General features: G+C 38.0%; 1 protein-coding gene across 1 annotated transcript; it reads right to left on the bottom strand.

The window, feature by feature from the left end:
* Positions 1-1,878: 1,878 nt before the first annotated feature.
* LOC118269110 (uncharacterized) lies at positions 1,879-14,159 on the bottom strand. The gene is made up of 9 exons (XM_035584037.2): positions 14,036-14,159; positions 9,719-9,838; positions 7,784-7,879; positions 6,203-6,820; positions 5,184-5,431; positions 4,374-4,489; positions 3,853-3,906; positions 3,141-3,377; positions 1,879-2,543 (listed from the first exon to the last, which is right to left on the bottom strand). The coding sequence occupies exons 2-9, from the start codon at positions 9,814-9,816 to the stop codon at positions 2,478-2,480; spliced, it is 1,533 nt and encodes a 510-aa protein (XP_035439930.2). The 5' UTR covers positions 9,817-9,838; positions 14,036-14,159; the 3' UTR covers positions 1,879-2,477.
* Between the last annotated feature and the right edge of the window lie 5,034 nt (positions 14,160-19,193).

Genomic DNA, 19,193 nt, shown 5'->3' with positions numbered 1-19,193 from the left:
GACGCCTCAACTGTAAAGACCGTTTTTTGTCTAAAACTAGTAGAAATTTTGAAACAGTGTAAAGAGCAAATTTTATCTTCATTTAATGTAGAAAATTAATAGACTATTTAAAAGGATAAGGATTAATACTATTACGGACAAAAACCCCTCACAATAAAAGATCCAAAAAAAAAAATTAAATAGTCCACACGACGAAAATTCTTTTAAAGAATTAGACCGTTTACGAAATTTGTAAATAGTAAATTTTACTGCCCTTAATCCTTCTTCTTTTTCTAATTCCTTTACTCTCTTTGTGTTACGCAATCAATCTAAAATAACTGGATCGACGACGTGTGTTATTTTTTTATTATCTTGGTATTGGAAGTAGTTCTCTCGTGTCGCGGGTGAAATCTTGAGAAACACATAGCCGTATTATAACTAACTAAAAAGTGTTAAATAAAAATAAATAAATTTAAAAAATTAAAAAACCCGACTGCATAAAAAACACTTTAAATAAAAACTGAAAAGTAAAAAACAAGCTTAGTCTAAAAGTGTAGATAGCAATGCTATTACCACAAAATTAAATAATTTCATAATCAATACACAAAAAATAATAATCTTATGCGAAACATAATTGAGTGTAACAGTCGGGACCCATTAAATAAACCAGACTAAAATCATTCAATATATATTTATTTTATACTTCACAGGTATACAGTTTCAAGTCTCAGATGCTTTGATCACTCAAAGTATATTCATAACTAGTGGTCGCCTAGTGGTCGAAATTCGACCATATAGGTACGATTTAATTTACAATACCACTTAACATAAGTTCAAGGATAATTTTTATTTAACGAATTGTTATTAGTTTTGTAAAATTGTAGTGTGTGTAATGTTTTATTTATTGATTTAATGTACTTTATAAGCATTATTTTTGAAAAATATTAGCGTTCTGCACTTCTTTTACACAAACTATAAGTGTACCTTTTATGCTCTACGTCCGCGCAATTTTCGTAAAAAGGGGTTCAAAGTTTTTGCATCACGTATTAATATATAGATTTCAGATCGATTATACTGTAGGATCCCCAATCTAATAAAGTACCTAGGTATGCTGCACACTTAACGTGGTTATACAACTTGAGGCTGTGCAACGTGACGCAAGTTCGCTTCCCCAATGGAGCAACTCCTGCCTTTCCCCAACTTGTTGTTCCAGATCTAGGTAAGTGTTTAGTGGAGAGCCCGGAGCATTCAAAACCGTAAAATACCGAATTAGAGTTACAGTAAATGGATTAATATGATGTTTGTGGGATATTGTTTTCAAACACAATAATCTTAACTATCTAAGTACAAGGTAGGGCGACGCAGTCGCGCGCGCATGTGCTATCGCTAAGAGCGTGTAAAGTCGACACTCGACTGGCGACGCACAGTGTTTTAGAAACCCTTGGGGGAGGACATTTTTAGCTAATAGCGTATATCGTTGTAGTTAGTCCTAATAACACCGATCGGTAGGTTATTGGAATGCGCCGTTAGTCACGCGCTTGAACAGCGCTGTTGAGTAAACGCGCTGTTGTATACAGAAGCGAAACGCGCGGTAAGTACTAATCTCGTTTTACAACAAAACGCGCGCTGCTCGCGGCGTTGCTCAACGGCGCGTCTAACAGCGTAGCTATAAAACCAGCCTTATTTCTATAGTCAAATCTCATTACGTATTTACGGAAAAAATAAAAAAAAAACAACAAAGTTCATAATTTAAGTTTATTTTGCTTTAGTAACGTGTTACTTATACCTAAATATTATTAAAAATACAAATACGAAAGGATTATTTTGTACGAGTCAACATGCCTTAAAAACTAACAATAAAAATAATTAAAAAGAAGATTTTTTCTTTGTGTAAAAGAAAACATGTATATATACAGTAACAAAATATAAAAAAAAAACAAATAAAATATACTGTGGGTCGTATATCGTTTATGGTGTTTTAAATCCTATGTTATACTTAGCGAGTTAGGCTATCTAAACGAACATTAATTTTCAACAGTCATTCTTCTGGCTCCTAAAAATAACTTCCTAACAATCCTAACTTAATACCTACAGCGTTGTAGGAAGGTTTCTTACTTCTTTCTACTGAAATCTATTTAAAATTAATATTGACAAAAGTCAAGTAGATAATAATTTACCTTATACACAAAAACACAAACGTAGGTATGCACTATATTCATTGACTAGAACAAAGTCCCATTAAACCACAGCACTCACTCGAGGAAGGGAAGCAGCCTCCCAGGGCCGCTAACGTGGCGGGACCTGCCGCAAAAGTAGCGGTAGATCGAAGCCTGCCGGGCGCGGTGAATCCGCGAGGGCAGCCCGGATCACGGCCACAGGCAGTGGAGGAACACAGCGGTGGTTTTAGCCGGTAAGGGTCCGGCACACCCACCCATCGTCCCCAAGGCGTTTGAAATCCAGGAGGATCTCCATCGCGTTATAAAAAAAAAATTAAAAACTTATTCGTAAGGGTTTAAATCCGTAAACGTGTGTTCCAATTCATCGGGTCTGATCTGCGAATCCACCTGTAATAAAAGCAAAGAACGGTAAATGAATAACATTACACTAAAGTCCACAGAAAGTGGTTTATTGTGTGCAGAATACTTATTTAATAATGCCTACCTAGCAGTTAGGTAATATAACGCATTGCCATGAGGGATTAATCTAAAAATACTTATTAACCTAGAAAATGATGGTAATTCTACGAATTCCCAGTCATTAATATTATGTATACCTAACAATAAAAAAAAACGATAGTTTCCATGATTACTATAGATATTTTTCTTCTGATTTGTTTCGTTGCGGGTTCCAAGAGAAATTATTCATGTCTCTCAGACGCGCCGTACTTCAGTCACAGAATAATAAGTAAACTTCAGTGGTCTGTTTATCTACTGTAGATCCTGGCGTTCAGGTTTTGGGAAGTTGTGGTGGTTGTCCCAATAAAAACAACGATTAAACTAATGAGAACCACTCATTCAAAGGTACTTCCACTTGGGGAAGTTTTTGCGATACATTATCTTGGTCAACTTTCGCTAATGCAACATTTTCCCCACACCTATCGAAAGGTTTGTTAAAGCAGAAATATTTATATAAATTTATAATTTATGCGTCGCAGTACTTACTTCATCGCGCTGGCGCTCTATATCGATACTGCTTCCGACCGGGGCACGGCGAATAGGCGGTCTTTCCCCAAAGCCGGGAGGTGGCATCGGGGGTCTAACTATTGTAAAGGACGATGAGCCTGACATGGCCATATTGGCCATACTGGGCACCATTGGACTGCAATGTAAGGTTTGCGATGTTTCTGGGCGGTAGTGTGGATGGGCAAAGACCGGTGGGGCCGTGGCAGCCGAGAACATCTGTTAACAAATACTTACTGAATTTATGTAAGACAATAATTAATATTATGTAATTTATGTAAGTATATCCTCGTTCGACATTAGACAAATGTCGTATGTAAACGTCAGTGTAGCGTATATTACGCCACTGTACCTAAGTCTGCGGGTGTCGTAAGAGACGACACAGTCAACGCTATCTGATCATCATCACCATCATCAGCCGAGAGACGTCCACTGCTGAACAAAGGCCTCCCCCTTAGTGCTCCACGTATATCCACGCTATCTAATATACCTGATTAAATTAAAGTAATCTCCAATCCGTTTGCCAAGCATGGCGATTACCTATAGATAGTATAATATCTATGAGAGAGTAAGTATAGAGAGAGAGAGAGAGAGATAGATAGATAGATAGAGATACACGATACATTATATCTGTTGTCAGGTCGGAACGTTGTTACCTATGTTAAATGCTTTTACAATAAATAAGAATGATTACCTCGCGAGGCGGTGATGGGGACCACGGTGGAACATTGCCAGACAATGCTTCTATCTAAAACAACAATTTACACTTAATTAATCGTTAAGACATCGACTCAGTAGATACCTACCTAATTCAATACCAGAAACAAATTAAAACGTGAACCTACCTACACTTTGAAAAAACAAAAAAGAAACGAATTGTGCTGTTTACTTATAATTCAACTATAGGTACCTATGGTTACTGTCTTTGCCTGGTAATTGAATTAAATTACTATGCTAGGAAAGTACCTACCTACATATAAATATACATACAGGTAGTACTTACCTATATCGAAAAACTAAATAAATGTTCAAAGCAAAAACACTATTAGGTAATCATAAGATTTAGTTTTACTACAGGCATTAATAATTAGCTTGAATGGTTCCTTTGGAGAAGAGGACAAATACTTAATTAATAGGTAAAATAAGAATTAAAATTATATTTATACATAAGTAAGGGAGGGAGAGTCTATTGTCACATTGTAAGGGTTGTCTTACCTCCCCCGGCTGTGGCGTCCACACACTATCAGAGAATGGTCCAAACGAGTTGCTGCCGCTGGGACCAACGGGAACCCAGTTTTTATGGCAATAATGACAGTAAGGTTGGGAGCACCCTGAAACAAAACGATATGCCACCATGAAAATGTTGAAAGCAAATTTTTAAACGCTTAGAAACTGTCTACCTCTTGAGGTATCCGACGGCATATCGGTCAACGATGACCGACGCTAGCGGAAGGACTTAAATAGTTAAGTGAGGGAGAGCCATGCTTTGGCCGGCTCGACAGGAGTGATACCACGGCCTTACCGAAAACCGACTTGAAACAACGCTTGCGTGTGTGACTGAGGTTACCGGAGGCCCAATTCCAATGTTTTCAATTGGGATTTGAAAACAACCCTTAAATTCCTAACCTCCAAAAGGCTAGCAACGCACTTGTAACGCCTCTAGTGTTTCAAGCGTCCTGGGCGGTGGCGATTGCTTACCATCAGGTGATACGTCTGCTCGTTTACGGCGTGTTCCATAAAAATATAAGTTATTCTGTCGGCAGTCCATGGCTTGCCTGCTAGCTCTTTCAACCTTTCGATTGAAGACCAGTTTCTTTAACCTATCTATCAGATATTCTATCAAACATGCTAATAGAGATATATAATATATAAGACACATCATTTAGTTTTTTACGAATTTAGTCTCTGACTTCCATGTGTTAAATGTTATGCATGCCTGTTATTTACCATGGTTACTGAAATGCCATTATTTTGTTGTTTATGTTAATTGAATATGTTGTTACTGTGTTAGAATATGACACCTACCAAAAAACACATCGTGACTCATCGGTCCTCGATCTTGTGCAACTGGGTATATCACGATGTGGTGGGACGGTGCACTCGGTGGGGGTGAGGGCAATAATTCTGGCGAATTAGGAACATGCCTCCACGCCGACCCATCCATCTGTGGGGGCTCAGGCATCGAGGTGAAATCATTCGGTCTGTCCAGCGCATCATGGCTCGGCCGTAGTACCGACCCATGGCCCGTGAGATGCGGAGAGGGTAACTCGTATCTAAAAAGGCATTAGTCACATTTGAGACGTAATATAAATTGTTCCGCGCACAAATTATTTCATAATTTAGAGTGACAACTCAGCTAAGCAATGATTCCGATTACCGGTTTGGAACAAACAAATGACTATCAGGTTATTTAGGTTTTCCAAAGTTCCTAATCCCTGTCAAAAAAAGAATCTGTTTTATACAGATTTTTTTTTGTTTTATATTAGTATGCAATAGAAATAAAGTATCATAAACTTACAGTGATATATTCATATAGTAGCTGCTTCTAGGTAAAATATAATAAATTCTACTGAAGTTATAACTAACATTTACTTTTATGCGAATAAAAGTTTAATTTCTTTATATTATTGAAATAAAATTGAGAAAAATAGACCTATCTCAACGGAATATATTTAGATTAAGAAAGAATTAAGTGCATTTTGGGCGTTTCATACACTCAAAATGCACTTAATTCTTTGATTGTTACATGGCAGAGTAAAAATGTTGAGCGATACGTTTCCTCCCGACCTAGAAAGACTTGAGAACAGAGCTTAGGACCCTAAGCTAAACTGGGCAAGTGACTAGGGCGCCAGGTTACAGAGGGCTACCGCGACACCGAGAGAGGCGCCGGCCCATGGAGGCGAAGCAGCGTCAAAAAAAGGGGCCTAAAAGGTGCTAGTGAAAATGTTTCATCATATCCATTGTTCGTTCGTTCACTCGATTTTTGTCAGAAGGTGTACTGTGACTGTACTGTATGTGTTTGATAATTACTATGGCAATCTTACCCGCTAATGCGTTTGATGAGATCCGGTGGTGGCATAGTAAAGTGACGGGGACTATTTGGGGGTGAGATTGCGGGTGGGAAGCTGGTTGAAGGGAAATAAGGGGAAGGGAAGTTAATGGGTGGGATACTGGATGAAGGGAAGTTAGGGGTTAGGGTGCTGGTTGGCACGGATAAATTAGTTGGTGCTATAGTTGCTCGCGGGATTATGCGGGGCGGAGTTTGTGGTGGTTGGATATTAGGTGGTGGGATACTTGTTGGGACAATATTTGGTGGTGGGATACTTGTTGGGACAATATTTGGTGGTGGGATACTTGTTGGGACAATATTTGGTGGTGCGATATTTGTTGGGACAATATTAGGTGGTGGGATACTTGTTGGGACAATATTTGGTGGTGCGATACTTGTTGGGACAATATTAGGTGGTGGGATACTTATTGGGACAATATTTGGTGGTGCGATACTTGTTGGGACAATATTAGGTGGTGGGATACTTGTTGGAACAATATTTGGTGGTGGAATGTTTAACGGTGGCATCACGAAAGGCTCCTCATCGTGTTCAATTCGGCTCTGGACTCGCTGGGCGGAGTCCGATGCCGTGTTAACGATCCGGGTTCTACAACTGTAAGTGGCTCACTATTAGTTCATTAGTGACACATCGCCGTAGTCGGGTAAAGATAATACCATCAAAAACATCCTGTAGAAGTCTCGCACCTCACTTTTTCTACCGTAAAAAGTGCTAGAGATACATGTTATACAAAGTCGGTTATATTGTATTTAGTCACTACTTTTTTATGTCAAATGGGCCGACGTTTTTCCGCTATCTCAGGCGAGATACTACTTAAGGGACTTTGTCTTACGTCATTATGTAAATTGTTATCATATCAATATGTATAACATTTATTTTACGTTTTAAAATAATAGACGAATATAATACGAGAATGTAAACACAAGTAGGTTTATTCTGTTTTCATTTTCAATCGAAACGTTGACAAGTTATAATTTTTTAAACTACTGGTTAACATTTAATGTAAATTGGCATAGCTTCTTGTTTTATTCACAACGAAGTTATAGGCGGCCGAAATTTATTATTACAAAATGTTGATTTCCATGTCAGGCAAAGTTTTCAAAAATTTTATTACCTCCGATGTATGGTAAATAACCCATAACATAACTGGTGGGTATTATTTATTGTGACTTGACGTGCCGTTTATACAAGGTGTAACAAAAAGGGGGTATACATATCAATTGCACGGTTTCTAGATAACATAACAAACGATACGGTAAGGGTTTTTTAAACTCATGTTTTCATGGTACAGGTACTAGGCGATCAGATTGACAGAAGAAATGTTTCGTAATATTAGCGAGTGATCCCTGCAGGGTTGTGACACGTTTGTATGATTTGAAATCAAGAACTATGCGATACCAAGAATTTGGTAGTTACTAATTTTTTAATCGTATTTTATGCTGAAACTTTGTGTAGAGATTCTATTCAACCTGTATTCATCAGGGCTTCTTGATGTATATGGGTATTTTGTTACACGTTGTATAAGTAGGTATGTAGACTATGTAGGGAGGTACTCACGCGGGTTGGGTAGGGACCTCCGCAGACCGTAACTCAGCTGTTCTTGGTGACTTCATCACCGACTCAGCGAAACTTTTCTTTGGTTTGTATCTCTCTCTGTTAAAGTTAAAATACAAATTAATTGCGGGAGGTGCTGCAACCGCATGTTAAAAATTACATCTATTTAAGCGGAATTAAAACTAAAAATCGAATGCCTTGTTAGTATAGCAATGATTTCCGCAAAGTAAAGCCTGATTCTATTCAATATAAGTGTAAATTCGTTAGCATCATTACGTTATCTATACTTATAATAAATCTGTAGAGAGGTCAATTCTGTACATGAAATATATTTCCAAAATAACTATAGTGATCGATACTGATGCCAAAAATGCAATCAGATTTTTTTTTTGTCTGTCTGTCTGTCTGTCTGTCTGTCTGTATGTTCTTTATAGAAATAAAAACCACTCGACAGATTTCAACGAAACTTGGTACAATTGTTCATCATACTCCTGGGCAGGTTATAGTATACTTTTCATCACGCTACGATCAATAGGAGCAGAGCAGTGAAGGGAAATGTTGGGAAAACAGGAGAACTTACTCCATTTTTTAGGCTTCCGTCGCGTGTGCAGCTTTAATGGTTAAAGCTACACAGAAATAATGTATGACGGAAATGTTCTCCTTAAAATTGTTTAAAAAATATTCCACGACAGCAAATGTCTATCTCTTATGGTTGATTCACAATAACACGTATAACTCCCGATAGCTTAGCAGTTCGGAGCTTTATGATTATATTTGTCTACTCTTACGTTTATAACACTCTCATTCTTTAATTTTTTATTATTTTTTATTTTTTTATAGCTTCACGCCTTTAATCCCCGAAGGGGTAGGCAGAGGTGCACATTATACCAATGTACACCCACATTTCACAATTTTGTAAGTCCCATATAATAGGTGGTGAGCCTATTGCTATATACCGGGCACATTTCCAGACTCCGTGCTACCACTGAGAAATTTTAGAAAAACCGAAAAAAGCCCAGTGATACTTCGCCCGACCCGGGAATCGAACCCGAGACCCCTTGCCCGGCAGTCGCACTGGCAACCACTCGGCCAACGAGGCAGTCATTCATTCATTCATATTATTATAAATCTGTAGAAGGGTCAATTCTGTATATTGAAAATATTGAAAGAATAAATAGCAGGGGTGTTACTGGATCGATACCAAACCCAAATATGTGATTATTTTTTTTTTGTCTGTCTGTCTGTATGTTCAGGCATCACGTGAAAACTAACGGTTCGATTTCGATGAAACTTGGTATAATTTAATAGGATACGTTTTATCCTGAAAAAATACGTAGAAAAAATATCTTTATTTTTCAGTTTTATTCTACAGAACGCGAGCTCAATAGAGGGATCTCCTTAATTATTATGAGCTTTGCCGTATTTGGGTCCAATAGATATTTATAAGATGACATTGTCAGAGTTACTCAAAATGGAGAAATAAAACTTCCACGCGAAGACCGACATCCGCGCGGACGGAGTCGCGGGCGGAAGCTAGTAGTTAATAATGATTTGTAAATTATAAGTAACTTTAGGAAAAGGGGTTTCTGGTTCGATTTCTCCATAGAGGAAAGTAATCAAAAGTAAATACTTTTCGTATTTTATTTCGAATTCAGAAATTCTTAGTATTTAGTTGGAGTCTGGAATTGCGCATTATATGGGACCAGTACCAAACATAAGTCAGTCAGTCAGTCCACAGATAAACTATACTCGTACACTACTTCTATCTGAAGAGTTTCCCATAATCTCCACGCTTGGCAGTCATTGGAGATCGTAGTTTAAAACACAGAGTTTAAAAGATTCAAGTTTATCAGAGACCGCTGTTTAATTTTTTCGTCGCATGACACCCGCGGAAAGAATAGGGGTGGTGATATGTATTATGTTCTGATATTAACTTACTTGGCAAATGGGGCTTTTCTGGGGTCTTCGGAGCGTGGTCCAGTTGTCCGGTCAGGTATTCGAGTGTCAGATGACACCTGACTCGCATTCCTGCTCATGATGAGGAACTCGCATCGGTAACTACAAAATATACTTATTACTAAATAACTACTCCCGCGCGGTTTTATCAGTTCCTGCTCAGTTCCTAATGATCTTAGCGTGCATGATGTTTTACAGCCTATAAATAGGTAGATTATGTCCTTTATAAACGCACTATCCAATACAATTTTATTATTTAAAAAGGTCCAGAAGTTCCGGAGATTAGATGTAAGGAATGTTGGGGATTCGGGGATTGGGGAGATTGAGGAGGGGAGTGATTGGGCCTCTTATAACCTCACTCACACAACGAAATACAACGCAGGCGTTGATTCACGTCTGTTTTCTGTGAGGCCGTGGTATCACTCCGGTCGAGCCGGCCATTCTCGCCGAAACATGGGAAAGAATGATCAAGGAAGGCTATAGACCATATCCAGGCCACCGCCACTCGGCCGTACCTACAGCGAAATAGGTACGGCCGAGTGGCGGTTTGACTGCACGGTTGGCGCGATGGCTGGGCAACTGGCTGCCGTGCAATGTGTAGTGGGTTCGATTCCCGCACGGAACAACTATTTTTGTGTGATCCACAAATTGTTGTTTCGGGTCTGGGTGTCATGTGCATGTGAAATTGTATGTTTGTAAACGCACCCACGACATATGAGGAAATCCTAATGTGGGGCAACGTTTTTTTTTTAAAGAAAAATATACATACAAATTCGCGTGGCGCCGGCTCCACGTCGACGGACGGGGTGTCGCTGCTTAGTGCTCTCGCGTAGAGGTCGAACGTATTTTTGGTAGAACTTTTAATATTATCATTTAATACAACATTAGTTTAAAATAAGAGAAAATGGCTGGCTTAAAGTATTGCTCGTTTGATGGATGTGTGTCAAGACAAAAGGACAAGGGATTGTCATTTTTTTCATTAAGCACCTGCAGATGAGAAAAAGTTCAAATTTATTTTATAACTGTGAAATTATAAACCTTTACATTCTTCATATTACTAACATTAATTAGTTACTTTGTTGATACTTACTTACTAATAATATGGACTCATGTCTGAATTTAAGGAATTTGTTTTTTATAATTACGAGAGCAACTTGAAAATGTGATTTTTTGTTTGTTGAGATTTTTTAACGATTATGGTGTCAAATGAAAGGCATAAGTCTAAAACTATTTTATCCGTTTGAATCATATAAATGGGTCAACGCGTTAGGAAATTAGAAGAATTAAGAATCGTAAAAATGTAAACAAACCAGAATTTTTGATGTTTTTGTTCCACAACTTTTTAATTAATGCAAAATGTAAAATATTGTTATTGTAAGTAAATGAGAATTGTTTACCCATGTGAAAAGCCAATAGGAATTAAATGATAAAAAGAATTTAGTTAGGTTCTCTTTACACAAAGTTCATTCAAAACAGTACAGACTGCAAAAAATATTCAAAGATTAGTTGCAATTTATCTGACCTGAGTTTATTTATATATACAATGTGATAGGGGTGGGACTTCTAACCCGTTAAGGCTGAGTACTACATCTAATTTTATCGACAAAAACAATAATATGGGGGGTTGAACCCCTAATTGAAAATATTGGAAAATAGTGATTTTTTCGGTAAAAATGATTCACAAATGATTTTTTTTCTCACCAAAACATTATTAAACATATGAAAAAAGTAATGAATTAGTTAGCCAAGGTTAGACAAGCTACCGTTTGTCGTTTTTTTTTTGTTTCTACGACGCATTTACCTTTGATATCAACAAAAGTAAAAAAATATTAAAATAGCCATAATTTTTAGGGGGAGGGGGTTCGACCCCTTCGACCTCCGACTTTTGTCGATAAAATTAGATGTAGTACTCAGCCTTAACGGGTTAGAAGTCCCACCCCTATCACATTGTATATACTTTATAATGAAATTATATGTAGGTAAATGTGTACAGGAAAGTAGGTAATAACAGGTGTGGCAAAATAAAATAACTGTTTAGGGCGATCGCAAATATAACGTAAGATAGAATGGGTGGTCAAGTGGGTAGATAGATAGACGATGAATATTATAGTAGTAGGTAGCAACGCATCGGCGAGCCAGAGTCTCTTATAAGTTTGAATTTTCACGGGAAGTGGTGCTTCTGTACTTGTACTTATTATTCTGTGCCATATCAAACAGGCTACGAAAAATATAGGAGCCGAGCAGCATTAGAAACCGCGCGGGAGTAGCTTATTCATGACATTATGAGTTATCATTAGTAGGTACCTACTGGCACGTGTTTAGCTGTCTTTTACTAATTATTGGTATTTAATTTTAAGATACTACATTGAAAAAGCTGAAGCGTGCATGAGCATATTTATCATGAAGTCTGGTGCCACCTCTTCAGCGCATGCATATTATTCTGTTTTATGAGCTATTTATGTCCGACTTGCTAGACAAAAGTTGTGATTGCTCGGTTAATATACATGTTATAAAAAATATTTATAGCCATAGCACTCAGGAATAATGTAGCTTTCTACCAGTAAAAAAATAATTTTAGGATTGGATCATTAGTTCTAGAGATTACCCCCTACATACCTACAAACTTAATTACCTCTTTATAATATTAGTATAGATTTCCCCACACTAGGATTTCCCCTTGGGTCGTGGGTGCATTTACAAACAGTCAAACATACAACTTCACATACACATGTCTCCTAGACCCGAAACAACAGTTTGTGGATCACACAAACTGTGCACAGTTGCCCAGCCACCGCGCCACGTCTGCCATATGCACCTATGACACAGGAGGAAATCCTAGTATTGGGCAACGTTTTGTATATATATTACATAATAAAAAATAAAATTACTATTATTAGTATTGCCCGTGTACCTAAGTTTAAGTAACTATCATGGCCGCTTAATTAAACAGCCAATTTTATTATTTTAGGAATTGTGTTAATTTTTGACTTGAGTTTATTTGTTTCACTTAATTTTTCGTCTACAAGATAAATTTTCTTGAACACAATATCACAAGATTTTAGCTCTGAATCAATCTAATACCAGCGATTCTAATGTTATTACTCAAAATGTAACAATATTGCCTTTAAACTTACTACTTCTACCCTCATTGTATGTACATTTAATACGTACAGTTAGGTACCTCCAATCTAAATTAATCGGGATGAGACAACTAACTTGAGGATATACTTGAGGATGAATAAATTATCCCCCTTCCCAATCATCCTAATCCCCATTACCCAACAACCCTTAAATTCCTAACCCCCAAAAGGCCGACAACGCACTTGTGACGCCTCTGGTGTCCTTATCATCAGGTGACCCCACAGTTCATTTGTTGGATTATACCATCAAAAAAAAAATAAACAAAAATGCTATAAAAAGCTAACATAAAAAATAAAAATATAGTAAAAGTTTACTATATTTTAATGTACCATGATTATTAGTATAAAATGCAATTTATCGATAGCTAGGATTGGTTACAGACCTATAAGATTAATAGGATTGCCACGTTGGTGGTGCAAAAGGCATGAATTGTATCAAAAATTATAATGAAAAATCTAGCAAACACCGCGAACTTTATTTCGCTCTGTAATAATTTGTTACTTTTTTCTTACATCAGATCTTTTCCGAAACAAATGTAACAAAAAAGGAATTAACGAAATCGGTTCAGCTGTTCTCGAGATTTGTGCTTAGCAACACGTTTAGTGATTCATTTATATTACAAATTATAGAATAGAAGTAATCGATCGCGCAAGCTAAAACGTAACAACATTTCTATTAGGTACTAAAAGAAGCAATAAGTTAGGTTATACATTAATTACGGCCTAAGTCAATATAATATGGCCGACAAAGCACTTGTAACTCCGTTGGCGTTGCGGGTGTCCATGAGCGGCGTGGCTTGCTTACCATCAGGTGATCAGTCTGCTCGTTTACCACCCGGTCCCAACGTGTCGGGTGTGAGTCAGCTTGTTTGTCAGGCTATATCTTAAAAAATCTCTTCAATCCGAAGACGTGGCACGTGCTTCAAGTATATACTTTGCTTGCACCACGGTCATCGTGTCAAATATAAAAATATTGTAACAATATAATCGCCAGCATGGTAAAATGAAGAGATTTATAAAAAAGCGAGCATACGTATTAAAAGAAAACATGGAGACATCGCGTAGCAAGGATGACGTTGAACAATTTAGCAATTGAAAACCATTTATTAGTCCTTGGCCGGGTTATGTGAGTTTAAAAATATCAAGAATAACTACTTACGTGGTGGAGGGGTCTGCTTCATTCTCGAAAATTTTGAAGTTGTTCTGAGCCCCGTCTGACTCTCAGCAGCACTACAGCAGTTATGATGATCTTCCAAGAGTTAAATTGCTATATATTGTGTTCGTACCGCAGGTACTAGTAGATAAGGATGCTCATAGACTAAGAATTTTTATCGATACCGCTTAACGATTATGATGAATAGTTTGTCTTTCAATTTATAACGATTTTTTTTTAAATTTGAACTTTTTAATTATATCAGAAAATGTTCAAATTTAGTTTAGAAATGTCGGTTGTTATGAAAATACTGTAATGTTTAATATACTAATAATATTTATGTTTCTATTAGGTACTAATTAAATATTAAATGAATTGTAAAATTAAATGGTTGCAGCCTCGAGCGCCAAGCTCGTATTTTCGGGTTCGAAATTAATTATTGTGTGCTTTAATTTATTTTGAAATACTCAGTAATCCCTTTATTAAAACTTATATAGGTAACAATAAATACATAAATTGTTTATTATTTCAACATAAAGAAAAAAACATTACATGGCTTCTTATTTGGAACCTCCATTTAGGCAAACAATGCTTGTATTAGAAAGCTCCGATTTATAAATATGTACCATTTCATTACCGTACCAAAATTGACCAAGTACCTATGTTTAAATAATAATGCTGTTTATTCTCAAAATACTTAATTCGTGTTGATTTCTAAACAATTGTACTGAAAATTGACAACTAGACAGTCTTCATCATCAGCCTGTGATTGTCAACTGCTGAGCAAAGGCCGCCCACGGAGAAGCGATGAGCATTCATTGCAGCTTTATAAGTCTAGTCTAGTTTTCTTGTTATTTTTACCATTACCGTTACCATTATGTTAGTTTTTTTATGCTATAAGCCGGTAAACGAGCAAACGTATCACCTGATGGTAAACAATCGCCGCCGCCCATGGACACTTGAAACACCGCGTTGCCGTCCATTTGGGGGTTAGGAATTAAGGGTTATTGGGGTATCAGGGATTGGGAAGGGGGGTTCGAATTGGGCCTCCGGTAACCTCACCCATACATGCCATGCCGGCGTTAGGGGGGGGGGGCGTGATGGGCAGATGACCCAGGGCGACAAATTCTGGGGGGCGACAAATTCTGGGGGGCGCCAAAAAAATTAAAAACTACTACTAACACTTGATATTGCTTCCCTCAAGTGGGCGCCACAATATTTTCGCCCGGGGTGTCAGTGGCCCTTACGCCGGCACTGCACGTCGGTATTCTGTGAGGCCGTGGTATTACTCCGTACGAGCCGGCCCATTCTAGTCGAAGCATGACTCTCTTACACTTAGTTGTGTTTAAATATCCTGTGTAATACCAGTGATTCATATACACGGGCCGCTCTTGCAGTTATAGTCAACAGCTTGAAGTTACCAATGATAACTGCTCGAGCAGTCATCAAAGCTACCTAGCTTAACTGCATTCCACTGCTGCAAACCGTGTATGTAAGTGTGTAGAAGTCTATAGTTTACTTTGCAGTCGTAGCGTGAAGCGTCCTCCCGACAAGCAGTCCGTGTATGGCGGCCCTAACTCGGAAAAGTTAGGGTTAGCTACCTACTCGTTTTGAACTTGGATTCTCATGCGGGTTCATGGAAGCAAACGCCATAAAATTCAAGCCAATACATATTTACTAACTTCGAAAAAACAACGTCGCGCCTTTTATCCCCAAATCGACAGGCAGAGGTGCACATAATGGCACTTAATGCCGCTATACAATGTACACCCAATTTTCACCAATTGTGTTAAAAGTCCCATGTAATAGGGTGAGCCTATTGCTATATGTTGGGGACAATTACAGACTCCGTGCTACTATTGAAAAATTTTCGATAAACCCGGGAATCGAAACAACCCGACTCACAAGGCAGTCTAACTTAAAAAAAAGGAGTTCCGTATTCGAACGATTATATCGACTTCGCTCAGTAGTTACGATGCAAGCGTACCTACGCATTGCGCCTGACCTCTCTGCGATCGTGTCTGATTGTGGTCCATCGTATAACTAATCTGAAGGACTACGCTTGCACTTGCATTGTGCATATACGTACATCTTATACTCGTATATTGTTACATCTATACGAGTAACTACTTCAGTTAAATGGACACTGTGAATGAATCAATCGGATAAACGTTGGTCAGGGTTGATTATACTAAACTACATACATTATTATGTTGTGGCGGTGGATCAGAACATTTACTGACCATCTCTACTCTTCCCGTGGGTATCCTAGACTTGATTTGGAGAGCTTTTTCACCAGAGATGTGAAATGTGCTATGTACCTATGCTTCGAAGATTTAATAGGTAAGCTGTGAAACTATGTGATTATTTCCACTTATAGTAAGCTATGTATGTAGCTGTGCGAGGAACATGCGCAGCTCGAGTATGCGTATCCATAGTAGGGAAGCCATCCATAGCACGCATCTTTCCATATAAAAATCATAGCTTAGCTCAGTCCGATTCTACCGGTGCTATGTTATGAGTACCAACGAAGCCAAACGCTCTCACGGCAACGTAGCATACCACATTTCTGGAGGTAAAGCACCATTAGCAAAGTCCAAGCATTAGTACTTAGTGACTGTACGGTTGGTGCGGTGGCTGGGCAACTGGCTGCCGCGCAACGGGTACCGGGTTCGATTCCCGCACGGAGCAACTCTTTGTGTGATCCATAAATTGTATTTTCGGGTCTGGGTGTCATGTACATGTGGACTTGTATGTTTGTAAACGCACACACGACACGGGAGAAAATCCTAGAAAGTACTCTCCTATAGGACGAAATCATGATCCAAATCAAGCCTATGATCGTCTCTTCAGCAATAAAACACCTGATGATACCGAATCACTTATTGTTCGAGTGGTCATATTAATTTAATCGAACCTACGACTGGTGCATTAATAGGTTGTACTGTTACGTATACTTGAAAAACAGGCATTATCTTTTGATGCATGAGAAGAGGCCTTAAACCTCCGGGCGACCACGACAAGTGTAAGTACTCATCATCAACAACAACAACAACAACGTCACGCCTTTTATCCCCGAAGGGGTAGGCAGAGGTACTCATTACGACACGTAATGCCACGTACACCCACTTTTCACCATTTATGTTATAAGTCCCATGTAATAGGGGGTGAGCCTATTGCCATAATTATACTGGACACAATTCCAGAGTGCGTGCTACTAATGAGAAATTTTCGAAAAACCGAAATAGCCCAATAATTCTTTGTCCGACCCGGGAATCGAACCCGAGACCCCTTGTCCGGGTAGTCGCACTTACGACCACTCGACCAACGAGACATCTCAAAAGTACTCATCATTAATTTATTTTACACACGCACCGTATAATATAATAATTTATCATATGTATTTAAAAACGTTGAATGGGCGGCCTTATCGCAAACGATTGTAATTAGTTAAAACTGTTTACAATATTGTCTATGATATACAAAGAAATGTCGATGCTACACATCACTATCAGAAAAAATTGATTGATTAAGTGGGTAAACTAAAAAAACTCACACCTACATTATACTTACAATTTTATTTAACTACTAGCGCCTCTAGTGACTATATTGTGTAACTAACCCAAGGTTAGGAGGGTCACGGTACACATATGGTGGCGATGTGCAATGCTTGAGCTGAAGTTCAGGCCATGATTCGGAGCGAATGAAAATGGGTTGCCATCTCCTCCTTCTGCAAAGCAGTCATGCTAGCTAAGGAGGAGGTGATTAGGACCTGCAGACAACCAAATGAGTTACCGGGGCTCCATTTCAAAGCAGTAGTAGGAACGGGGTTGTTCTTAGTCAATAAGAGTTTCCCTTCAAAAAAAAGGATTGCAGATTTATACGCAAAGAATATTATAAATCTTTAGATGTTTTGTTAGTTTGACTCGACGATTGGCGCAATGTGAGTGAATAAACATTACAATATAATTATACCTTCAAATTATAATAAAAATGTTAATACGCAATAGGTAATATTATTGGAATAGTAAGTAAACGATGCGTTAATATATATATAATTGGTAAGGGGCCCAAGTAAATGGTTGACTGGATGTATGGGTCACATGTTGGACGCAATTTAAAAAACGCTGTTGAATGGCGTAAGCATGGAAGCCCCACCTGGCCTTTGTCACAGATATCCAGGTTATAGTCAGATCATCATCATCATCATCAGCCGAGAGACGTTCTACGTGGGGGATTAAGAGGGAGGCCTTTGTTCAGCTGAAACCCCTTCTAGTCACGACCAACTAACTAACGAGTTAATCAAATTGTAAATTATTCAGTCATTCATTAGTAATGAATACATTTATTATTTTTCTGAAAAGCCTACGAAGTTCTGCCATGAATGAAGTAAGTAAACATGACATGACGTCCATACATTATCATCTTTTGTAGAAAAAGTGCTATAGGTACCTAAATATTATGTATCTACTCGTATTTATAAATTGTTATGTGATTTGTTAGACATGAATATTCTGTTCGCCACGTGTCACTGTATCGCGGCGCGGTGCCGTAGTGGAGCAGTGGTATACCTTTTTTTTTGAGGTGAGGGTGAAGTCATCCAATGACTTCTCCCACCTTGGGGGAGGGAGGAGGGAGTGTCAGACTCTTACTGACTAAGAACGACAAAAAAAAACAGTGGTAACCTACTTTTATAATGTTATTTAGATTTGAGGATTGGAGGTATAAGTTGAAGTAAAAAACTACGAAAATAAATTATACTACTCGAGAAAAGACGATCAAACCAAGTCAATAGCTAAGCTAAGCTACAGGATTCATTTTAGTTCAGGCAAATAACTTTGTAACAGCTACATAATTAGATTTAATTGATTTATGATGATCATTTCACACTGAATAAAGATTACTTATTATTCTTAATTTCCATATAAAAGAGTATCGAGATTATCTTTAAGCTATTAATAACTACGTAAGCCGAGTACCGTTATAAAAACGTTTGTAAAAAACAATCAACCCCCAATTAAAAAGCAAAATAACTCGTTAACATCGGATGGAGTATAAAATACGAGTGTAGCACTAATAACATACGATATCCATACTCAATCTCAAACGATTAAAAAAGAACTATTTTAAACCGGCTAAGTGCGAATCGGACTTATACACACAC

The sequence above is a fragment of the Spodoptera frugiperda genome, chromosome 25 (genome assembly GCF_023101765.2).
Source record: "Spodoptera frugiperda isolate SF20-4 chromosome 25, AGI-APGP_CSIRO_Sfru_2.0, whole genome shotgun sequence".
Lineage (NCBI taxonomy): Eukaryota > Metazoa > Arthropoda > Insecta > Lepidoptera > Noctuidae > Spodoptera > Spodoptera frugiperda.
The sequence above is the reverse complement of the archived record's forward strand: the minus strand, read 5'-3'. Positions and strand labels throughout refer to the sequence as shown.

Coding starts and splice junctions, on each gene's coding strand:
- LOC118269110 (XM_035584037.2), bottom strand. CDS start 9,816: ATGAGCAGGAATGCGAGTCAGGTGTCATCTGACACTCGAATACCTGAC. Junction 3,378..3,852: donor CCCCATCACCGCCTCGCGAG/GTAATCATTCTT, acceptor ATTTGTTAACAG/ATGTTCTCGGCTGCCACGGC. Junction 2,544..3,140: donor TAGAGCGCCAGCGCGATGAA/GTAAGTACTGCG, acceptor CTTTTATTACAG/GTGGATTCGCAGATCAGACC.